Source organism: Glycine max, chromosome 6, assembly GCF_000004515.6.
Source record: "Glycine max cultivar Williams 82 chromosome 6, Glycine_max_v4.0, whole genome shotgun sequence".
Taxonomy (NCBI): Eukaryota; Viridiplantae; Streptophyta; class Magnoliopsida; order Fabales; family Fabaceae; genus Glycine; species Glycine max.
This window is the reverse complement of record NC_038242.2, coordinates 20,663,914-20,690,847: the sequence shown is the minus strand read 5'-3', so window position 1 is coordinate 20,690,847 and position 26,934 is coordinate 20,663,914. Positions and strand designations below refer to the sequence as shown.

At 32.1% G+C, this 26,934-nt stretch overlaps 1 protein-coding gene across 1 annotated transcript; it reads left to right on the top strand.

Annotated features, from left to right (window-relative positions):
• Positions 1-2,374: 2,374 nt before the first annotated feature.
• On the top strand, positions 2,375-4,968 carry BRC1 (TCP tanscription factor BRC1). Its single transcript, XM_014776626.3, has 2 exons — positions 2,375-3,972; positions 4,606-4,968. Exons 1-2 carry the CDS (start codon positions 2,830-2,832, stop codon positions 4,651-4,653), a joined length of 1,191 nt encoding a protein of 396 aa, XP_014632112.1. The 5' UTR covers positions 2,375-2,829; the 3' UTR covers positions 4,654-4,968.
• The last annotated feature ends 21,966 nt before the right edge of the window (positions 4,969-26,934 follow it).

Below are 26,934 nucleotides of genomic sequence, written 5' to 3'. Positions count from 1 at the left end.
TAGTTACTACTACTATTTTGTTTTTCAAAAGTTTATTAAAGTCAGAAAAAATTGTTATGATTTTTATGCAGTCTAAAAATGTTTTATGATTTTAGCAATATAGACAAAATTATAAACTTTTATATAGAGATTACTTAAAACTTAAAATTAACACAATTATAAGAATCAATAATTTGATTATAAAAATTTAATCTTGTACATTACTAATAATGCAATTATTATATGTCAAAGTTTATTTACTTTTAATCCTATAGTACATGATTTACATACACCCTTGTGTTGACTTTGAAAATAACGATGCTTTCAGAATGTGCGAATAGAGAAAAATAAAACATTCTCTTTGGAATTCTTTTAAACACACCTCAATATATAAGTTAGTAATTTTATTATAAATGTATAACTTTTTAAACTTTAAAACAAAAATTACATAAGGGCCGGGTCGACAAGGAGTAGTTTAAAACTTGTGAGCAAAGATATATACACATTCATATAAGTTTTTTAGATCCTATATATCTTTCACGTAATTGTATTTGAACTTGGTAAAACCACTAGTACTATAGCAAAATTTTCTTCATTTTGTTTCTTCTAACTATTTAATATAGATGTATACCTGAAACTTAAATTCAAAACCATTAATTAAACTTGAAAAACCCTGCATACATTAGTTGATTCTCGAGGTGATATATGTACATTCATATACAAAAACAAATACGGATTTATATTGAAATGTATAATATCCAAAATGGACCCTGAAAATTTGTGAATCTTCCCAAAAAAAAGTGAAGGCATGTGAAACCCCTTCTCCACACTATTCTGTGGGGACAAAGCATGAAAATGTAGTCATGCAAATTCAATAGGAGGCTTTGGTAGAGTATATAGCAAATGGAACCTGATTGGAGATAGAGGGAGGGAAGGAAGTGAAGTGGGGCTATAGCTAGTGAGTAGTGAGTGATGTGATGAGGGACGGGCGTGGAGGTGAGTTAGTTGGCTTTAGTTCCCTGTCAACTCGCACCTGCGCACCACGTGAAGTGCCACAACTTTCAACTTCTTCTATCCACTCATTTCATACATTGCAAATCATATATATGCTAAAGGCCTTCACTTTTTTCTCAAAAGCCAATTAAGATTGTGAAAAATTAAAAAATATATTTATATATTAAATAAAAGATGTTTTTGTTATAAACAAAAGTTGATATAAGTGGTAACCACTTATATCCTACGGGTGTTTGTAGGTTGGTTTGAACCAATTTTGATCAAATTCAGGATTCAACTCAATCAAATTTGATCGGTTGGGTTTGGTTTGGTTTTTACAATTTTTTTTCAATCCAACCCAACTCAACTCATTCATCAACAATTTGGTTCGATTTGGACTAACAGGTTACCTATTTAAATTTGATCTTTTTTTCTTATAACTACTATTTAATACCATGATTAATCCAAATATACAATACAATTAACACAATATTATCAAATGTCTTAAAGTAGTAAAATTGATTCATTTAATACCATCAACATAATATTCTAAAATAGAGTAGTACAAATTAAAATAAAATATTTTTCAACGAGACTTACTATAATAGTCTGAATCACAACTATTTCACATAAATTAATTTCTTACGATAAGTTTTGCTGCAATCAGATTTGCTACAACTAAATTTGTTGCAATGCTAAAACAAATGAACAAAATATGATTAATTAATATTATAAGCATGATAGAAAAAATAAATATATGAAAAAAGGTGAAACAAATAACAATGTACCTGAAAGTAATACTTTAAGAAGTTTCAACACTAATAGTCTAACACTTGCAATTCCAACACTTAGAGTCTCAATATTAGTAGTATTTAAAGTCAAATCAAACAACTCTAAAAATTTTGATCAATTCGGTTTGATTTTGATTGAATCTATAAATCTAAATATGTGATCCAATCCATACATGAACATTTTTTATCGGTTTGATTCGATTTTGATCAAAATACATAAATGACTTAACTCAAATTGTTCAGATCGATTTAGGTCAATTTGGATTTACGGGTAACCCTTAACTGTGAACACTCCTATTACACTCCATAACCAAGTGATCAAATATTTAAATCTTAATTGATTCTTAGGTATAAAATAATCATGTTAGAAGAATAATATTCATCTTATGAAAAAAATATTCATCTTATCTACACTCAAAACTTATCACAAAGATTTATCATTACTTTTGATGATAACACAACTTCTTATCAATATTATCATTTAAAAAAAAAGTGTTTTTGCTTCTTTTCCACAATAAATTGCCCTCCTCGGGTTCTTTATCTCACACCACACCACACCACATATAACTATCTTTACTACTCACTCAGGTTCCCTTCTCTCTCTCTCTCTGTAATGAATTTACTGTTTGTGCTGTCTTTCTCAATCTGTAGTACTAGCCTGTTGAATTGCCAATTGTACAATTACACTATGTTCACTTTCACTCTCTCTCACACACAGTCACAACACACTTGAACACAACACACACACTACATGATGCATCATTAGTTAAACGTTGTCTACCTCAATCACTCTTTAATAAACACAAAGTATTTCTCAAATTAATTAAGTATTGTTGGTTTTTTGCTTGCAGGGAGAAAGAAAGCAAAATCTAAAACGCAATGAAAAGGGTGAAATAGATCGATGATGATGATGCTGTTGTTCAATAGTAGGTGGAGGGTGAAGGGAAGAAGTGGTATTACACGTCGTTCTCAATCTTTTTCTTAATAGTTCTATAATATCTATAACCTTGCACCTCCAACAAGAGTGTTGTATTAGTAAAGTAGGGTTATTTGGTGCAATAATAATATGCAATCTCAAAGTTCAGATACGTTTCCCTCTCACAATCGCAATGACCCAATTTCCTATTATGACCCAGCATTTTACTACTACAATAGCAGACCCTTTTTCATTGACTCTGAAAGCAACCCAACATCAAAACAAGAAAACAATAACAACAACTGTGACCTTGTTCCTTCTCCTCCTCCTCCTTTGTCCTTTTTCCACTTTCCTTCTCCAACCTTTGAAGATACTCAAAATCAAATTTTCCTCGAACAACGCCACGATTTTCTCCTTCAGTTTTACCATCAACCTCTGCCTCAAGACCCCGAGCCTCAACCTGTTATTACCACCATGGATCTTTCTGTTAAAAAGAGTGATCAGATCCAAAGAAAAAGAGTACCTGGCAAGAGAGATAGGCACAGCAAGATCAACACTGCAAGAGGGTTGAGAGATCGGAGAATGAGACTTTCCCTTGAAGTTGCAAAGAGGTTTTTTGGCCTTCAAGATATGCTGAACTTTGACAAAGCAAGCAAGACTGTGGAGTGGTTACTGAACCAAGCAAAAGTTGAAATCAATCGACTAGTGAAAGAGAAACAGAAGCAGCAGCAGCAGAAGAAGAAGGAGGAGAATGATCATCATTATTATCAAAGTTGTAGCAGTGCTAGTTCGGAATGTGATCAAGAAGGTGTGTCTTGTCTTGATGAGGTTGTGGTGAGTGGAGATCAAGAACAACAACAAGAGAGGGTCGAAAAAGTTGTGAAGAGAAAGGTCAAAAACTCTAGAAAAATCAGTGCATTTGACCCTCTTGCAAAAGAGTGTAGGGAAAGGGCAAGAGAAAGGGCAAGAGAGAGAACAAGAGAAAAGATGAGAAATCGTGGAGTGCTAGCTGAAGAATCAAAGCAATGTGGAGAGGAAACAAATCAGGATCTGATCCAATTGGGTTCTTGGAACCCCTTTGAAACAGGAGATCAAGAATCTGCAGGTGCCAAGAGAACTACTACTCACAGTGTTGCTGAGCATCCTTCTTCCTTGGACGTGATTACTATTGAGGCTAAAGAACAAAGCTACCACGCAGCAAAGGAGCATGATGATGATGATGACGATTCTTTGGTTGTTTTGAGCAAATGGAGCCCCTCCTTGATTTTCAATAACTATGGATTCTCTCAAGATGTAAGTCTCAATTAGTGTCTGGTAGCTATAACTTCCTTCAAATTATTAGTACTTAAATGTAATGAGGCTGCTGCATTCACAATGATGTCCTGTCATTTTTTTAAAATTAAGGGAAATGAATATTATTATTATTATTAAATTAAGAATATAAGAAGTAATCTAGCCCATACACATAAATATTAAGAGAATAATATTTAAACGTTTTTTTTTATTGAATAATCAATATCTAAACTAAAGGATACACAAACCAGAAAATACAAGTGAAGGGATTTACCCACCACATCCAGTCAAACAAACATGTATAGCCTTATTTTTTAACCAAGAACCATCTCTAAAGAATTCATCTTAATCCCATTATTTCCATATATTGGATTAGATTCAATTTTTTTAAAATCAATTCCAAATTTATGTTGAAAGTCAAAACAGCAAGTAATTATTACCACTTTTCTAAATTTTTTATCATGATTTTGGAAATCAGAATCAATTTTGGTAACAATGTAAACACATTACTAATATATATATATATATATATATATATATATATATATATATATATATATATATATATGCGCGCGCAGCATGGCCAAATTGCATCAATAACATTCAGCTGACTAATCAATGAAATTTTTGCAGCACCAATTTGCAGAATTTCAGTCCTTGGGAAAGCTGTGGGAGGCCTAAAACAATCACATCTTTGATGCGCCGACAGAAATGCGCAAGCCTGCTATGTATTTGTTTACTTTCCTTTCAGAAATTTAACGGAGTAAGGTACCTTCCAGTTCTACGAATCTGGTAAAAACTCAATATATAAAACGGTTGTATTTTTTTTTTTATCTTTATAACACGTTTCCTTTTCCATGTTTCTGCTCTGATCCTGGCCACCTAATTACTACTCAGTGACATATATGGTACAAATTCAATAGTATCTATAACGGTCTCTTATGCATGGTTTTTTTCTACCCCAACTTGGGTTAATGCATTCATTATACCACCTGAAACATTCTAGTGAAGATGTTTCAAATGCATTTACATATTTTTTTTGTCTTCTCTATGATGTATTGGCATATTTTCATTATTTTAAAATAAGTCCAATTAGAATAGGATAATATGTTGGGTCACTTCTCGGATGTATAGTTTAGCTTGTCTGTGGGTAGCATCCCGAGTGTCTTCTAATGTGTGATACTTATCTTTATAGATGTGACTGAATAGACACTTGGGTGATCCACACATTCCCTTCGAAGTCAAGATTAAAATTGACTTCATCATTTGAATACTCAACATACATATAATATTATATATCAGAAAATATTAAGGAATATAAGGATGTAACAAAACATGTTAAAGAAAATTACTGGAAACTAAAATATAATTAATGAATATTGTTAAATATAGCATATTATTTTTCAATACACTTTTCTAGCACATTTATTATTAGTGGATCAATTTATTCAAAATTATAGAATCATGAATATAACTCAATAAATAAAGTGTGAGACGTACAAAATGTTATTACTTTTAATAAGATTTCATTCAATAATAAATAGTAAGTATGTTAGAATTTCTCAAAATATAAAAGTATAAGAATATCAAGTTTCTAAATTGACATGTCAAAAATGGATGGACTAATCAGGAATAAAAAAAAGTTTAAGTGTAAAATAGGGAAGATAAAGTTTAAAACTAATTACAATAAAAAAAGTAACTTTGTGATCAAAATTTTAGAAATAGAATTGGAAGCTAATCTTAATGTCACCCAGTTTCACAATGTAATTACGCATGTAGTTTATGACAATTCCTGTTAAAATAAATTGTCCTTAAAATTTTAACAATTTTTATTTTGTTATCGTTTAAAGTGCGTGCATTTCCTAATTACTTTAGGACATGTCAAATTCCTATAGAAGAATATATTCATATTCATTGCTAGCTTGACCGGTAGGGACAATCATGTCAAATGAATATTGTGTCAATTCAAGCATTTCTTCTTAGACACAAAAGAGCTAAAACAAGCTGGTCAGCTGGTGTGTGTATATATATATAGTCGTGCATGTGATTATCTAATTATCCTTGCAATATTCTGTAATGCTATATTGCTTACAGACAAGACTCTTTTGATTAATTAGGCTAGCTGATGGACTTAGTTGGTTAGGTCTTTATCTTTGTTCTTGGCGCGGATTAAAATTACTCAAACTTTTCTCCTTCTCTTGTTGATGTACTAATGCATAGATTGTATAAATTCGTTTATTAGCTGATGATTTGGTTTTTCTAAGATGTAAATGTACAAAAGTACATAATATATTTGTTTCTTGTCTTACGATGAGAAAGTTTTCTAACGAGACAAATCTTTCTTAACTAACGAAGCATAATATATTTGTTTGTTGTCTAAGTTTTCAAACAAAACACTCTTCTCATAGGTTTATTCATTGCTCAATTGTCTGATGCATGTTTTCAGCTGTACATCTCCTCTTAGCTAGCAAGAAGAAATACACCTGATTGAAAATTATTAAGTAAAGACAGAAAATAAGAAAAGAAAGACAAATCTTACCAAGGTATGTTAGGCATAATTTTGTTGTTATCATTCCCACATCATTCGTAGGTTAATTAATATTAGGTTTAGCAAAGACATGTTTCCTTATTAGTCACTGAATACCAAGTGAAAATTAGAATGCTCGCATGACTCAGTTGCATAGATGAAGCATTAGTTATCCGAGCAAAGGCATGCAAATAGTGTCATATGTGCAACATATGAAGGCTTGTCGCAAGCACATTCAAGCAATTAGGCTATAGAAAAAGAGAAAAAAAATTCTTGGCCGGACTTAAAAATAATTTCTTAACTGATGTATGTGTTTACTGCAAGTTTAAGAAAAGATGGTTAAGTGCTTTCCAAATATAGTACTGTGACATGTTTATTGTTTAACTTATTCATGGCTGTATGGCTGAATTTACTGAGGCAACCACTGTTAAGTAGTTAAGCTAGCTTTCTCGGGAACATTGAAATTCAACCCTTACATGTTTTAGACTGACCTAATAAGGGTTGCATGTCTACTAAAACTGAAAATTCAAATATCCTCATTCTTTCAAATTTCAGTGAAGCTGCCATTTTACTCAGCAAATAAGTTTGATGTTTTAAGCACTACATAAAACTCATCATATGGTTTTGTTTTTGAAGAAAACTCAGGTACACTACTATCATAGTTACTTGTGGTATTATTCTTTAGTCGAAGTTACAAATTTACCTGAACAAATAGCATCAACTTTTCATCTTAACCATTATTAATTTGTGTGGATTACTGATGCAAAAATTTAATTTTAATCCAAAAACAGTATTACGAGCACTTAAAATGCTTCATACAGTGTATTGTCTTGTTTTTCTGTTCTACACGTTAATTTTGAAATCAGCCGTTTTAATTTCCCTTTTAACATAGCCCTCTCCAGAATTCGTTTAGACACATTGTTTAGAGAAAATAGGGAAAGTTGGCATAATTAATTACCATGCACCGAAAGAGAAATCTGACAACTGATTGATCAATGGTGATTTTCCTTTTCTCTGTTTTCTGTAATGCTGTTAGGTACCTATACTCTTAGCTTGTTAGTGATAGCACTCATCTCCTTTTCTTTTTCTCTTGCTTTTATCCCTTGTGTATGGGTGGCCTCTAGCTATAGTTTACCTTCCTTTCGTGGTCATAAGTTCTCTTTAATCAGAACCTGAAAAGGAAAAAAAGAAGGAATATATATATAGAAGTAATGTTGTAATGTTCGAATTTTTTTTGCAGAATAAAGCTATAGATTAAGGTTGTATATAGATAAGATTAAAAATTAAAATATGGAGTAAAAGAGATCATGTTCTTCTATTCATCCTTGATCCCTGCTAATTCTATACGGCGGGGAAAATTACTAAAAACAAATGTGATCAGTTATCAGTTACTAAATCATGCTAGCTTTTGTATTGAAGTGATTATAGCCGTAAAATTGAAATTAATTAAGATAGTTTAATATATTGAAATCACGTCTAACTGTATCTGAATGTTTGAAACACTAACTATATACAAAGAAAAAGAGGGACGTCTCAAAATATCACTGAAAATGGTTATGAGCTAGTAAGGAAGAATATAAGAATATATCATGTCAGAATAAACAAAACTAACTAGGAATAGAATAACATCTTTTTTATAAACATTAATTTTTTTAAAGCCAATTAACAAAATAAACTTGAGTTCAAACACAAAACCTATCCACCCACCCAATTCCTACATCTTTTCTTGTAAACATTCATTTTAGTTTCTAGAAAGTTGAGTTGACATCACTTAGGTCTTTAAAGTTTGAAAGATATGATAATTATAATATCTTAATCATGAAAAGTAATTTGAAAATTACTTTTCATATTATTAATAGAAAAATATTTGATAGAGATTCAAATAATATTTAACATCTAGAGATAAAGAAAAAAAGGGAAAAAATATAAATATATATGATATGATTTGTGATGTAATAAAAAATGTGCTGATAAAATATTTAAAATAAAAAAAATTATGTATATTATTCTTATAAGGGTCAAATCAATATCCACTTTTTATGATTTAAAGGATTGCATGATGTCATGTTTTCTACTATTGATAGATTAAATTCGAGTTAATTTTTTTAAATGATCATTGATTTGATATCACTCTCTTTCATTCAAAAGCTAAATTGATATCCTTTTTCAATTGAAAAAAAAAAAGTGGAGATCATTGATTTTTTTAAAAATATCATTGATTTGATATATAATGTCTATAAGTGGTATAGAATTGTGAGAAATGTACAATACTACTTGCTTATAACGACTTAGGTTTAAGTATCTCTAATTTAGATACACTCATTAATTAGTCTAACTAGATGTCTTATGACCTGAATTAGGAGTCATAGCCCAATCAAACACAAGAAAAGCAATTTGTCATTCTTGTTATAGTTTTTTCGTGTTTAAATACACTCAATAAAGCAATTAAATGAGATTAGTATCCCATATTTTAGTATATATCTATTTTAAAATTTGTTTGTTTAATTAGATATTTTTATTTTCTTTGAAAAAAATTTACGTTTTAATAAAAATTCATGTTGTGGATACCCTGAATATTTATAAAATTTATGGATATCTGCCTAATGGGTAGTCATATCGATGAGATGAATTTTTATTCAATGGGACTAGTGAAGGAGGGTTACTATTCATGTTTTGCCCAATTTTCATCTCTTATTGATATCTTTATTTTTTTAAAAAAACTGAAAATTTATTATTATCTAGAATCAAATATTGAGATCCACCTTAGTCACATCTAATAGCTAGGTTAAAGGTTAAGTCTCAACTTGTTTTTTTGAGTGAGATAAATGTAAGTATTTTTATAAGTGTGTTAAGTACGGAGGCTTCCCTTCCTCATATTATTCCCTCCCTTGGAAAGTGTGGTTTCTTACACAATTACTGAAAAATATGATTAAATTAAAATAATTTTACACCAATTAATCCATGAACTCGATTATTCATAGTAAAAGTAATTAAAATACTATTTAAAAAAATGAAAAATATATATTTAGAATTCAAAAACCTACTTCGTAATCGAAACAGTTACACTAACTTATTAAATTGTTAGTTATTGATAAAATTATCTTTTATATATATATATATATATGAAAAAAATAGACATGTTCATAAGATATTTTTATAAAAAAATATTTTGTTAATAAAATTATATTTGAGGTATTTATAATCATTTTATTTTAAATTAGATCAACCATTGGATTAGTTAAGGTACAAATTCAAGGATAAATAGTCAAACTATGATTAAATCAATATTAATAAATAATAATGATAATTACATAATTCATCAAATAATATGACAAAAACATAACACCATAAATTTAAAAATTCAAGATTCAATAGTAAAATTGCGATCAAATTAGTATTAATAAAATAATGGTGATAGTTAAATAATTCATCAAAAAATATGACAGAAACATTGTATTTCATCCGCCGAACATTTTTGTAGTTTATTTGAACCAAACATTTGATTGATTCACTAGTTTTTCATCTGCCGACCGTTCTGATTTTCAGAACATTGTTTATAATTTTAGTTTTTTATTTAAATTTATATTATTGTGATATTTATTTATAGATTAATTATTTTAATTACATTTTAGTTTTAATTATTATATTTTTCATAGTGTATTCTATTATTAGCCTTATATTATTTCTCGAAATTTTTCTAATCAAGTTTAAAATAAAATAAAACAACATACTCTTAATCAAACTTGATACTTTTACCACCTTGATTAAGGTAATAGGTCAAGTATCTTGAAGTATATATTTAATTAATAGAATAAATATTGAATTATAATACTAAAATTATATATATATATATATATATATATATATATATATATATATATATATATAACATAACAACTACACCAAAAGTTAATTATTTCTGGAATAATTGATTTTCTCCCATGCAAATTTAATTTTACAAATCAGTCGTATATAGAACCTGTTTATATTTTAATGTTAATTATTATATATTTCTTTGAAATGAGACACTTAATTTTTAAAAAATCACGAGAAGTAAATGTACCTAAACTAAACTATCGAAACTAAAATATATGCAATGATTTAAATATATTTTTTATTCTTACAATTTAATATTTTTTCATTTCGTTCTTACAAAATTATGTTTTTTATTTAGTCCTTACAAATTATTTTTATTTTATTTTTTTATCATTAAAGTGTTTTAACTAATGCTTTGAAAAAAAAGTGTTATTTAAAGTGATATAAGGATATAATTTTCTTACAATAATTAAAAATAAAAAATAATTTTACAATAATAAAAATAAAAAATTAATAAACTAAAAGAACTAAAAAGATGTTTAAGCCAAATAAAATTAAGATTTGAAAAAAAAAATATTTACAGTAGCATAACACGGTAAAAGTTGGAAGAACGCGTATGATCAAATCTTGCAACATAATAAGATAGAAAACTTTGCTGTATTGTATCGAAAAGAAAAAGTATTTTTCAATCGGGAAAAAAAAGTATTTTTCTGTACTTTCAACCCTTGTTTTTTTTCTTCATTTTGTTTTTTTTTTAATTCATTTTTCCTGTGTGTGCTTTTATATTTTGCTATGGAAAGAGGGAGACACTTTGTGCCTCTATACTTCTTATAAAATAAATGATAAATAGAGAAAAAATGTAAGAAAGTAGTTGTAATTTTGAGAACAATTGATGGATAAAATAGTCTTAAGTGTAAAGCTCACAAGGAGATATTCTCCTTAAGTCTTTCTATATTGTTATAGATATATTAATGAACACTTCTTTTGTTACACTACAAAATTTTACACACCATACATCGATCTATACATACGCGGGATACATCTCTTCTCCTATATGCACAAACAAGTTAGGATATATAAGGTAAGATTTTGAAGTGTAAAAAGAAATATTTTTTCATATTTTATTACACACGGTGGATCGGACTTCTGTCTTTTATTTTTCATTTGCTAGGCATAACTCTAAATCTGGTTTCAAAGCATACGTGACTTTATGTACCCAAAAAAAATGTAGAAAAAAAAGCATATGGAACTTTGATGTGGATTGGCGATAATCACCCAAAACTAGTATTTGGTCATTTCATAAAAAAAAAAAAAAAACTTTTAGGTACCCTAACCTAATATTCTTAGCAGATAAAACTTTTATGAAAATAATTATATATATAAACTATATTATAATTAATTTGTAATAAATAAATATATTTTGTAGCATAAGGTTATAATTTATATTTATGATAAATAATTTATATTTTTATATAAATTTATTTTTAACTACTAGTAATTTATAAAAAAATATGGACATTCAATTTTAAAAAAATGATAGATTAAAATTATAAAATTAAAAAGAAAAAAAATCTAAAAATGCTATGTAAAGAAACACTCCTAATAACTCAAAAATATTCTCGTTTGGATGGTACATTATGCACAAGGAAAAAAGTGTTCAATAATTATATAAAAACACCTCATTATTTTAAAAAACTTTTTTAAGACCTTTTATTTCTTTTTATCTTTATCTTTTTATTACATCATAAATCCTATTATATTTATTTTTTTTCTTTTTCTCCTTCTCTTTAAGTGTTAAAAAACATAATAGATGTACTTACCAAAATCTAGAGTTAGGACATGTCAAGATGAGCATGGCTAAAGTGACTCCTAGACTTCACACGTAGGCTAGAGAATGATCTTTGTTAGGAGGATAAGAGGGAGAACCTGCAAAACAAATGACTCTAACGCTCAAATAAGTATATGAGTTAGGAGAATAAAAGAAGAAATATGGATACACGAGTATGCAAATGGGTGTGCATATGTGTTGGAGATGTATGTTGAGGGTTCTAAAAAACCTGATACTTATAGGAGTGGAATGGAGCTGTAGGTCCTTATTTGTATGAGTGGTTATAGTCATTGTAGATAATTATCGACTTATAGATAATAGTTGGTAGCTTGTAGATAAAGTTAGAAATAATATATAGCTTAGAGATAAAAGCTAGTAGATAATTTAGTACTCACAGATAATGTGTACCATATAGATAATTGAATACATGCCAAGAGGTAAAGTGGTTACGATATATTCAAATTATTAAGAGGTTAGAAATAACTTGTCTATTGGAGAGTCTGACTGCTAAAGGCCGAACATTCGTGCTTCTATGTCAATAGGTGTTCGGAATGCTACGTAGGATGTCATATATATGTTATGGACCCTGGATAATACAATAAGTGTTCATGTAATATTTTTTGAAAGTCTTAAATTTAAAGCCCAAAACCAATTAACACCTTAAAAGAGATAGAAAAAAAAAGAACTATTAATATAATAGATAATGAGATGTGATAAGAAGGATAGGATAAAAAAAAATTAAAATTATTGATAAAATATTTGATAGTTAAAAGTGTTTAAATATAAGTACTCTATGCACAATCAAATGATGGAGGAAATCCTATCACTTTACCCGCAATTCAGAAAATAAAATTTGAGCATATATGTCTATGAGTTCAGGTTGTGTTTCAGCAATATATGATACTTTACCCACAAATAATATTAATTTGTAGTGGTCCAATGACCGTTTCTAATATTTCCACTTCACACGGTCAAGGTCAACAGTCAACAAAAGAAAAGTTGAAAAGAATGATAAATTTATGATGAATTATTTTAACTAATTAATCCCACTGCACAAGAGGGAGGTGGCACCGGTTTATTGGTCTTCAATATTCAGAACTCTCTCTCTCTTTCCATTTCTTTTTCATGTTTAAGGCAAAAACTTGTAATAAAATTTCCAGAAAAAGAAGAAGAAGAAATAGGAAAATAAATAAATAAAAAAGGAGATAAAGCATATTGGGGAAACCAGTGTGCTTACTATTCATATCCCATATATGACACACAATTGAGAAATTTCAAGCAGCTAGCGGAGCCGTCTGTTGGAACAAATATGTTAGATTCCTCCTCTCTGTCCATAAAACGCCAACCCCACTTTAATTTCTTTCTACTATAGAGACATGGGGAATCAAACTAGTTTCAACAATTATTTCATTTTGACATTCATAGAAATAAAAAATAAATAAATAAAAGAAAAACATTATTTCAGTTTGATATATAACGTTAATTTCAGTTATTCTTTACCCAAATTCTCGGGCTCTTTGTCTCCCTCCGCCGCAAGAAGCTTCAAAAAAAAAAAGAGAAAACTCCGTGTGCTGCCTTCAGAGCCTTGTTATTTCTCATGAGATTTTCTATTCCACTTTTCATTCAGAATCAAGCATGTGATGGTGTTCCAGAACAAGGAAAAAAAAAAAGGGAGAAATAACAATGTATGACATTGTGTGTACCCCATAATCAGGATCTAGAAACAAACCCAAAAGGCCATTCAAACGAAAATCTGACTAGTCAAATAAGACATTTATGGTGCCAAATCCAAAAGACAAGGAAAACAAAATAAAGGGACATCTACAGAATGCTCTAATCACAGGCTACATATATAGTAACGTAATGTACCCTTCATAAATGGGTAGATCTATAGCCTAAGGTCATGCAGTGATATATGATCAATTGGTGAGAGATACACCAATGTTTAACTACTCGGGTGAAAGTGAGTTTTATCTCTTTAGTTAAGATTTAAATTTGAGTCTTTTGAAAAAAAATATATAAGAAAAAAGATTTTATTAAAAATGATCTAATAAGATCTTTTAATAAAAATCAGTAATCAACAAAATTAAGAAATATTTCAAATCAATATCATGGAATTAAAGAAGAAAAAAAACATAAGGAGAGAGAGAGGCAGAAACTATATATTAATTATTTTAACTGCATAATAAAAATTTGGTTCCAACTATTCATGGAGAAGAACATGAGAATAGAATAATTCCAGAAACAGAAAACCCCCCTAACCTGCCCTCTGCAACATTGGGATAAACACTGTTTTTCGGGTACTCTACCCAATCTTTGAGACTATTCAGTGTTCCAAATGTATCGTACAACACTTTCAGTCTACAAATCTGGATCACATTCCAAACTTGAACCAACCAACCAACCCCCATTTTCCGGCTTTTTCATAAACTTTTATTTGTAACAAATTACTGTAAAGTACGCATAAAAGTGTGTACGCATAGCCAGATCCAGAAAATTAAATCATATGAATAAAATTGTGCAGATCTGTGTGGTGCGGTCTCTACCAACGCCCAGAAGCCCTAGCCTGGAAAGGGATTGAACAGTGTATCAGAAACCCTAATGGGGAGGGATAATGCCAAAGCGTGTTTTGTCATTGATTGATTGGAGACCGTACACATGGAGATAAGGGTAGGGTTGGATTGGGTGATGATATTGAAAAGCAGTGGCTTCGTCCTTGGTGTTGGTGGGATATAGAAAATAACTTGTTCCTTTGGGATGATGGATAGGCTCAAAGAAATATCATTAGGGCAAGTAAATAATTGCACTGAGCTAGTACTACGGCCATCTTTTTGGTGCAGCTAATCTTACCCTGAACTTCTCTTAGAAACTATTTATTTTAGTAATGTTACTTTGAATTAATAGTTTTTAAAATATTAGTTTCTAATTTTTAGTTATTTATTTTATTTTTATCTTTCAATATTTATTTTTTTAAAGATAAAACTTTATTATTTTTATCTTTTATATAATTTAATATTTTTAATTACTTCAACAATAATTTTATCAAATATTTATAATTTAATAAGATAATTTTTTAACTTTTAACTATTAATTAATTTTTTAGTTTTCTATTAACTTTTCAGTTAATTTTATTAAACATAATTATGTTTTCTTTTTTATATAACAATAATGGGTACAATAAAATTTAAATACAAATTTTCATGCATATTACTTAAAAGAGTGTCTAATTTACTTCAAGTAGAAATGAGATTAAGCAATCTAGATAATTGGTGGTGTAATAATTTTGATACTTAAATATGGTTTATATAATTTTTATAATTGTATCAATCATTTGTGATGGAGTTGATTAATCTCATTTTTATTTGAGGGTAAGGGTAAGTTGAATAACCCCATTATTTAAACTCTAATCACTAGGCTCATCTTATGCGTTGTTTGCTTAGTGTGATTTTGGGGAGAAAGAACTACATGAGTAACAAGTTTGAAACTTTATAGAAAGACGAAGACTAACGTGTAAAAGTGAAACTTTTTTTGTATGTACGAAAGGATTTTTAAGTCGTTAGATTTATTAATTTTTAAATTAATGATTGAGATTATTTTTCATTTTTATTTTTTATTTTTTTTGTTATCTTTTGTATTTCTAAATTTAACCCTATCCCTATCCCTTCTCTTCCATCGGAAAAATTACAGCAACCTCTAAAACCAACCATGACAACCAAGTTTCTTCAACACCTAAAAAAAAAAAACAATTAACAAATAACAGCACTCTACAACATCATCACAATGGAGAGTCAAATTTTTGTCTCCTTTATTCTTTTCTACAAAACCCCAAACAAAATTTACACAAAAATAGATGTATACCAATTTCAAAGAGTGATAAAAGAAGGCAACCCCTTTTCTCAAATCCGAAGAAAAAACGATACCACCCTAAGCCAGAACATCCAAAAAAAAAAATGCAACCTAGATTCCATTTATCACATCCATTTATGTTCAACTCCAACTTAGGCAACCCCTCCTCTTTATGCACCATTCGTTCTCTCTCCATGAATCCCTACAGTAGTTGGTTCAAGGTGGAAGTTGCTGCCGGCAGCCAGAAGAATAACAACAACAAGGCCTTCGATGCAGTGGCATTCGAGGCGGAGGCCCAACCATGGTGGAAGCTACCGACCCTACCTGGAACAAAGAAGAGGAAAGTAGAAGAAATGGGTAACTAAGGAAAGATAGGCATAAAAAGAGAAAAAAGAAAAACAAAAATATTAAAAAAGTTGAACCATCAGATGAAAATTAAAAAGTATCGAATGGTTACTATTTACTTTTATACGTGCGAAAAAAGTTTCACTTTCACACGTTAATCTTTGTCTTGTAGAAAGGAATTATGAGTTATAAGAGAAGAGTGTGGAAGATTGTGGAATTAGTGTCAGGGGTTTGGTAAGGAAGAAATAGTCTAGAATTTTTTTAAAAAAATCGTAGGATCCACAATGAAACATTTCCATGCTGAATTGACAAGAAATGAAAGGAAGTCCACACTGTTATGGCACTTTGAACTAAAAACGGTATTTTTTTATTTTGTATTTGTAATTTATTTATTTTCTTTTTTATTCCTTCGTGTTAGATAACTTTATAATTTTATTTTCACCCTATTAATTTCTCTTAAATCAAACAACTCATATTTTCATTCTATTTCTTTTCTCACCTACCTATTTTTACTCCCTTTATTTCTTCCCTCTCTATGAAACAAAGTGTTAATAATTGGAAAGGAAGGAAAGAGAGAAAAGTTTGGTAGGACACATGATAAAAATAAATCTTTCTCAAAATATTCTAAATTTGTTTTGAATTATATAAAAATGCTATTTGGGGTAACTATGTCTTTACAACACACTTATTTTTCTTTCACTCTAACTTCTTTAATTTTCTGCTCTTGCAATCTAAAATAACTTATAAATATAGTCATTTTCTATTCATTCTGTATATCTCATATTTCTTTTCCCTCCTCCTTTCCTCTTAAGCATGAGGATGGTACAAAAATAAATGTTTATTTTATATAACTAAAATTTAATTTATAATAAATAAGGCAACAACAACGCCCCCACAAAATTTAAGGGCACTTCCATTCCATTCCAAGAAGGATAATCCAAAGTGTAATATGCTTTCCAAAATAGAAATTAAAAGGATGCCCCTTAAATTCAATTAAGTGCAGAAAGAAACACCCTGTCAATATTTATTAGTTCAAGGTCGTCCAATTATTGGATGATGGTTATTGGAAAACATAATGTTGGTTTATCTCTCTAAATATACTGGCATCAACTCTCCAAAATGGAATCCCGAACAATATTATTCATATAAATTTTATACACTTTTTGCAATATCTTTTCTCTCTCTATGAAATTACCTATATTATATTATATTATATTTCTATTTCTATTTTTTAACTCCCTTTTATTGTACAAAAATATTATATAAATATAATTTCTTCAAATATTACTCATCAATCTAGGTTGTTTTTAATGTATTATATATATATATATATATATATATATATATATATATATATATATATATATATATATATATATATATATATATATATATATATATATATATATATATATATATATATATTTATATTTTAGCCTTTAATAATTTTTATAAATTTGACATATCTTTGGATTCACAAAATGCTTGTAGATATATGTACAAATTATCTATCTACAAGATTCTCATGTAAATAACAAAAATCAAACTTACATTCTCATGAAATATAAATTTGTTTTTTTATGAATTAGACTAACTTTTATTAGCAATTTAGAGTGTTACATTACTTTTGACACTTTCATGATAATGAGTGAATAAGTGAACAAAAATATATTTAAGACAAAAAAATTAAAATCTCAAGCATTTTTAATTGTGCTAACTCCTATGTGTAAGCCATTTCGTGCTTTTCACTTCCACATCCTATAGGTAGAAGAGCAGCATTGAATTTGCTTCGTAGACCAAATTGGGTAGCATAGCGTGTTCCCCCAACATTTCAAATTTATTACCCATGAAATCTAAGATATCTAGTAGCTAGCTATATCTGTCTTAAGCAATGGTGGGGTTTGTACTTATCACAACCCATACATGTTTAAGCAATAGTATTTTCAGGGCAGTCTTACGATAAATAAGATGTAAAACAAATTTAAAAAGAAATATTCTATTTTAAATGAAAAATTATATATTAAACTTTTAAATTTTTTAACAATATGACTTTTTCTAATAAATGTGATTTTTTTATTTTATAAAACTAAACATAATTTTATTTTGTTAATAAATCTAAAATTTGATCTTTTACATTAAGTCAGCCGTGAGTGTTTTACTACTACTAAACTATGAAGAAGACATGGCACTGCTACCACTGGCTAATTAATTAGACACACATTTTCGTCAGAAATGGGTTTCAAGATCATGATTTGTGAGTGGTTAGCCGTCATTGTCATGCATGCACAGAAAGACGCTCGTATAGGCCATATGTATATATATAGTAGTAGGATAGAGCTTAAGTAAAGCAACACACGTAATTATGTATGATCTACGAGTTTGAACTTGCGTGCAGCAGCAACAACCTGCATTGCTAGCTTTGCAGTAAAGGACTTGAGTACTCTAAAACAGGAAAACTATTTAACAAGCACTATGCACTCTGCAAATTGGTAAAAAGCAGTTATGTTAAAAGCTGTAGGTGTTGTATACCTCGCACTGTCTATTAGAATATTTTTTTTTTTTTTTGTGAGCGACACCGTCAATGTACAGAAATGATCATTCAACTTTCAAGCGGGGGATATCGATAAATATTAAATAATAGGTTAAATCATTCATTCGTTCTATAATTTCATGATTCTTAATTTTTTAGGTCCTATAATTTAAAAGTGGTCTTTTTTAGTTCCTATAATTTACACACTATTAGAAAATACACTTTCAACATCGATTATTTAGAACATTCTACATCGGTTCTAAAATCGATGTTGAAAGTGCCGATGTTGAATGTATGAATGTTAACATTGGTTTTGGAGAACCGATGTTAACATGTATATGACAACATCGGTTCTCTAAATACCCGATGTTAAACACAATGAACAACAGCAAAAAAAGTGTACGCATGATGAACGTTGACATCGGTTTTCCAGTAAAACCGATGTTAATATGTTATTTTAACATTGATTTTTTAGAAAAACCGATGTTAATGTAATAAATTAACATCAGTTTTACTAGAAAACCGATGTCAACGTTGATGATGTATACACTTATTTGGTGTAGTTCTGTGTGTATAACATCAGTTATGTGTACATAACTCAAGTTAATATTCAAATGTTCACATCGGTTATTTATAACTAATCGATGTTAATGTACAAGAGTTGACATCGGTTATCTATAGATAACCGATGTTAAAATACAAACGCTGACATCGGTTATACACAAATAACCGATGTTAATATACAAACGTTAACATCGGTTTTCTATTACAACCGATGTTAAGGTTCATATTGACATCGGTTTTTGTAAATAACCGATGTTGTTTATGATATTAACATCAGTTTTTGTTAATAACCGATGTTGTTTTCAAGTATTTTTTTATATATACTTTTTGTTTTTACAGTAAACCCAAAATTGTACCTGTCAAATGCAATTTCAGGAGGCCCAATTCACAGCAAATAAATATTTTATTCTGCTTTCAAGCAGTTTTAATGATAATAAACATCAAATAATTGATTTATCATAAAGAACAATCATCAAATGAATTCAATGTTCATGTTACATAGAAAATGTAAAAAATGTTAAACCAAAGTAAACTAAAGCTAAAGATAATGTTCCTAAATCCTAGGCCTGATCTCTAACTCGGAGAAAAAACTGTGCCCACTGGATACGCAATGCTTTTAATCTCTCTGGCTCCAATGGTCTAGGATCGTTAAAATATTGCATGATGAAATAAATCATAATAAGTTAATAATGTAATACAAATTATAAATAAATCGATTTTGTTTGAAATAAACTTACCGCTTCCCAATTATTTCTAAAAGTTCCTAAAATGATGGTGGACATTCAGTGCATCACATAGTAGCCGCACTCAGTACTTCCTTTTTGTCTATTACACTAAATACATAATGAAATTTGGATATTAATTAAACAACTAGTGTACAAACACATAAAGAAATATATATAAGTGGAAGTTTTATGTAAATGACGTACCTTGACGACAATCCACCTAGCAGAAGCCTTTGATTTAGGCTGTGGAGCATCATCAAGACCCTTGATAGCACTGTTCCATATGAGTAACAATTAAAAACTGGTGTTGTACATTGAGGTATTACAATGCAAATGTATTGAAAAGAACACTAACCTATTAATAATCCCCTTAAGGTAGTTGTCTGGCCTGTTATGCAATGAACAAAACCAGACAACTAGGTGTTCCTTGGGCAGGATGACCACCATCTGCCAGTGTCCGCTGCAGTGGAACCTAAAATGGGTTAGTACATTAGTAAACATTAATTAAATTTAGTTATTTTGTAACTTACCCATTTAGGTAGGCTCCAAGATAGACATCGTGTTGTGAACTCTGCATCCAACTCTTTATGTAACTTTCAGACTCAAACTGCGATTGCCTAGACCTCTAAATGGACTGTGGCTCGAGGAATCCATAGATATCAGAATTCCCCACTCGCATACATGTTTCAGTGAGATGCCTGTTTATGTTAAGTCAAAGTTAAATATTTATGAATTGAAAGCCATAACTTAGGTAATTAAAAGCATTTTATATAAAGACTTATAGAATCCACAATTGTAACGCTGATATGCTGAGACATTAACCACCGTGTGCGATTTCAGAGAGGTCTTCGTGCTTTATGTAGAGGGGGAAATCTGTATTAACGACCCCGAACACAGTGGCATCCCATCTAACCCGATAAGGCCTCAAGAAAAGCTTTGGGATGGTCAATGTCATCAAATAAAGCGGATCATCGACCTCCGGATCGGGCTTCGGAGGTGGTTTTGGCGGAGACACAGCTACCTGTTCATGAAACAAAGTAAAATAGCCTAATTTGAGGCACTCTTAATGAATTAATTTAAAAAGAAGAAATATATAGTAAGGACAATAAGTACCTACTGTGATAAAGACTTGACCAGATGTGTCGGCCAAGCAAGGAAGGTGTGAAGTGCCTGCCCCACTAAGGAGTGTTATGAACAACAGTGGATCCCTCATAAACTCTCCCCATGGCAACCAGGCGGGCAGGATCTGCTTCTATGCACAAGTCGCACCTGTCAGAGTCACCCGTCTCAGGATCGTTTCCTGAGGGATCAACACAACTCCCCTTTGTGCTCACTCGAGGACCGGAGGGACCAACCAGAGGCTCAAGAGGCACTGCAAGTCCCTAAGATTGCATCTGCGACTGAAGCTGGCTGAAGGATGCCATGACCTGCCTCATCACTTTCTCTGTGATGGACTCCTCTAGCTGGTCCCTGATTTGCTGGGTCAGCTGCTGTAATTTGTCAGGAGGCAGGGAGGAAGCGCTGCGGGACGTCCGTGGAGCCGATCCAAAGTATTCCTTGATGGTGACACTGGCTCTAGTAGCACGGACACGTCCAGGGTGCTCTGGACGTCCAATAGCAGCAGCGAAAACATCCTGATGTCCATGGGGGACGAACGATCCCTATGTGGCCTGCTCCTCAAATGAATCCTGCACAGAAAACACACAGTGGTACATGGCATTCTCAAAATATTGAAACATAATTGTAATGGTTAGTTGAAAATGACTTACAATCTTCTCAGCGATTTCCTTTGCGGCCTCAGTCGTCATCTCCCCTGTCTTCTTCGTGCGAGCCATCTTCCACTTCACGTGGCGTCTGACCGGGGATGGAGGGTCGATGACGCCATCAACTCTTCCTGAATGTGCAGCTTCCTCCAGCTTCTTCTTCGTCTTCTCATCCAGGAGCTTCTGCTCCAAATAATCATAACCTCCACGAGACAAAACGTGGGGGTAGTATTCTGCTTCTGGATGGCCTGTGCCTTCATGCGCACATCCTGAAAAAATTAAACAATAATGTTTGAAATGGGTAGAATGAAGTATAACAACATCATGTTTAATATGAAAAATAACTTAAATGGCAAGTAACATACCTCCCAAGAAGGGTCTCTGCGAGTCTGGCAAAATTGGGTCCATTTTTCCTTGCTGAGCCGTATTTCTCACAGACAGTGTCCTCGACACCATCCTGATCGGCTGCAAGGGTCCATTTCCTCGTGAGGTATGATTTAAACTGCCTCCATCTCTCCCCCATGGTCTGTAGTAACTTTCTTTTCGTCCTACTATCAGAAGCCTCTGGGATATCAAATTCTGCTTGACAACATCAAATAAAGTTTATTTGTTACAATAATGTATTTTTTGGCTATTAATTAAACAAAATCAAATAAGAAAAGAGAAATACCTGAATATCCTCCCAAATCAGGTCCTTCTGAGCAGTAGGGACCTCCTTCCAGTTCTCGTAGGTGATGTCCACTTTATCACACGCCACAATCCCCATATATGTTCTTAATTTCTTCTTGTGGGGACCTTCGGCCTTCCTGGTAACAGGATCAACATGCACCACTGGTCTCTCAGCACCAGGTGGTCTAGTGGACAACGATCATAGACGTGAGGCTTTGCGTGTCCGCTTCACGGCAGACGGCGAAGCCGATGCGTCCGAAGTAGGAGGAGGAGAAGGAGGAGAAGGAGGAGGAGAAGGAGAAGGAGGAGGAGGAGGAGGAGGAGGAAGAGGAGGAGGAAGAGTGGAGGTAGGTGGAGAACCCATGATCTTTTATACAATAACATACAAAATAGGAATAATGAAAAGAGGATTAGTCATAAGTTTTTTTTGGAAGGCAAAAGTATAATATTATAAACCAAACCCCACCACAGAAGGAGACAAGACAAATTAACCAAAGGACTCCGAAAGATTGGTAGTTGTGCTTTTTAATTGTGATTTGGGGCAACCATGTTATAAAAAGTCTATTACATGTAATCAACAGTCAATGTATGCTTGATGGAATATAAATACTATATCTTCAGAAATACACATGTACATGGCATCCTTAGGACTTCATCCATGTTTTCTTTGATATTGATTTTGTTTTTTGCAGAAAACAAATAGGGGAATGAGCAACAATTTGAAGGTTGTACATTCAGGAACTAAAGAATTCAAAATAGCTAATATACGAAGGATTGTTTTGGGATTTTCTGAGCACCAAGAGCGGCTACGCAAGAAGCTTGCACTTGAGGAGGGAAGGATATTTGCAGTTAATGAACAACCTTCAAATCCCTCTTATTACTAGCTATTTTGAATTCTTTAGTTCCTGAATGTACAACCTTCAAATTGTTGCTCGTTCCCCTCTTTGAGAATGAGGAGGATCTTCATAGGACTTCAAACAGCTGATGTTTGTCGCCAGTTTCATCATCCACCACCCTTTTCTTCTCTGCCTTCTCACGTTTGTTGTTGTTTAACCCATATTTATGCCTTCTTCCCTTCATGTCTTGTTTTATCACAACTTTAGCCGAATTTCCTATCTTCAGCACAATTGAATCTCCTGTCTTATTCTCCAATGACACACTTTGATGGCCTGTATCTCTTTTCTTCGTATGTTCTAGTGGTTCAGCTTCAGAATGCATAAAGCAATCAGAATTTTCCAGTGATCACCAAAGGCTTATGCATCAGCGTTGACACTCTCTACCTTCTTTGGTTTATGCTTCTGTGTTGCATTCCGTGCTTCCTCCTTATAATTCTCAGATTTATTGGAGGTCTTACTAGAAAGATCATCACCAATCCGTGCCTGTTCCTCCTCTACCAGCTCAATATCTTTCGTTTCACCTTTGCTTTTGTAAACTACACTGTAATTTACAAAACAAAAGTTGAAAGGAAAGATATTGAGCTGGTAGACGAGGAAGAAGCACAGATTGGTGCTGATCGTTCTAGTGCAACATCTAATAAAGCTGAGATTTATAACGAGGAAGCACGGAATGCAACACAGAAGCATAAACCAAAGAGGGTGGAGAGTGTCAATGCTGATGCAGAAGCCTTTGGTGATCACTGGAAAATTTTGATTGCTTTATGCATTCTGAATCTGAAGCACTATAACATACGAAGAAAAGAGATACAGGTCATCAAAGTGTGTCATTAAAGAATAAGACAGGAGATTCAACTGTGCTGAAGATAGGAGATTTAGCTAAAGTTGTGATAAAACAAGACATGAAGGGAAGAAAGCATAAATATGGGTTTAACAACAATAAACGTGAGAAGACAAAGAAGAAAAGGGTGGTGGATGATGAAACTGGCGACAAACATCAACTGTATGAAGTCCTAAGGATACCATCTAAAACAAAAAACCGATGCCTCAATCAGAGAAAAATGTAGTTGTCACTTACTTGCTTTGGTGACCTCTGTCTCTGCAGAAAATTACATTAGACGATGTTAATCAATTCTCCTTCATCATGATCATTTCGATTAGCATGAATGTCGTCAGCTTCTTCTTCTCCGACAACATTACGAGTGATTTGAGCGGTCAAAGGACTAACATAGGTGTCCATGTATGAATCATCATCTTCTACATTAACACCAACTGTTTTGCCCTGCAGAACCACGCACCCCCTTTCATCACAAGGGTCTTGTACGTAAAATACTTGTCTAGCTTGTTCTGCCATGATGAAAGGGTCATTGTGGTAACCAAGTTTCTTTAGGTCTACCAGTGTAAATCCTATATCATCGGTGCGCACACTGGTGTTGCTATTAACCCATTTACATTTGAAAACACATACCGTAAATTTCACATAGTTAAGCTCCCAAATTTCATCAATGAACCCAAAGTAAGGGATGGAAGCTACACAGGGATTGGCGTCATTGGCACTTGCAAAGTGTTGAGATTCAGCCCTTAGGGTGACCCCGCTGTTCTGCATTGTACTTTTGTCATCTTGTGCTTTTGTGTAAAATGAATACATGTTTATGTCGTATCCTTGCTAGGTTATAACATTTCTTTTAGGCCCATCTGCTAGTTTTCTTAATGTTTCTGAAGCATTCTCATCTGCAAAGATTATATCTTTAAACCAATCACAGAAAGTCTTGTTATGCTTTTTCAACACCCAATTCTTTGACATTTTCGGATTATTCTGTTTGACTAAAGCTTCATGCTTAACTATGTATGGCAAAACTTCATTACTATTGTTCAAGACATACAAGTGAGCTTGTAACAAATCTTCTACACTTGGAGTGATCACATGCAGTCCTCTTGAACCCTTACCACCCACTCTGTCATTATGCCGAGACTCAGGAAGGCCAACAGGTTTAGCTTTCTCTAAGTATTCTGAACAAAATTCAATGGCTTCTTCTGTAATGTACCTCTCAACAATAGATGCTTCTGGACGATATAGATTCTTTGTATACCCTTTTAAGATCTTCATGTATCGCTCAACCGGGTACATCCACCGTAGATAAACAGGACCATAGCATTTGATTTCTCTGACCAGATGCACAATCAAGTGAATCATGATGTCAAAGAAAGCAGGGGGAAAATATATCTCCAACTGGCACAATATAATTGCGGCCTCATTTTCCAACTCATCAAACATGACTGAATCAATGACTTTGCTACATATAGCATGGAAGAAAAAGCACAGGCGAGTTATCGTTAACCTGACTTTGTTTGGCAAGATGTCTCGTATAGCCACGGCTAACAATTGTTGCATGAGCACGTGACAATCGTGAGACTTTAACCCTACAAGCTTAAACTCCTTCAACTGCACAAGGCTCTTAATATTTGAAGAGTATCCTTGTGGAACCTTCACCCGACGAAGACACTGACAAAAATTTATCTTCTCCTTCTTGGACAAAGTATGGCAGGCTGGGGGCAAGTAAATTTTCTTCCCATCAGACCTTGGATGCAACTGTGATCGTATACCCATATCAGCTAGATCTTGACGGGTATTCAAGCCATCCTTCGTCTTGCCTTGAATGTTAAGGAGCGTCCCAATCACACTGTCACAAACATTTTTCTCCACATGCATAACATCAATACAATGTCTAACGTCAAGATCACACTAGTACGGAAGATCAAAGAAAATGGACCTCTTCTTCCATATGCAACTCTGACTTTTATCCTTCTTTTGGGTCTTCCCAAATACAGTATTCAGGTGTTGAACCCGCTGATATACCTGCTCACCAGTCAACGGTATCGGTGCAATATTGTGCTCTTGACTTCCATTAAAAGCTTTTCTCAGTCGTCTGTAAGGATGATTGGGTGTTAGAAAGCGGTGATGCCTACTGTAGACAATTTTTCTCCCATGTTTAAGTTGTATGTAACTTGTATTTTCTTCACAGATGGGGCATGCATGATGACCCTTAACACTGTAACCGCTGAGATTCCCATATGCTGGAAAGTCATTAATGGTACAAAAAAGCATTGCACGCATTTCAAAGGTCTCCTTGCGAAACGCATCAAACACTACAACCCCTTCGTCCCACAACTTTCTCAGATCTTCAATCAACGGACTTAGATAAACATCAATGTCATTTCCTGGCTGTCTTGGGCCCGATATCATCATAGACAACATCATGTATTTTCGCTTCATGCACAACCAAGGAGGCAAATTATAAATTACTAGCAGAACTGGCCATGAACTGTATTGAGTGCTTAAGGTGCCATATGGATTCATTCCATCACTGGCTAGTCCAAGTCTAAGATTTCTTGGCTCACTCCCAAAATTCGGATACAAACCATCAATCTTCGAGCCCCCCGGGTTTCTGATACTGT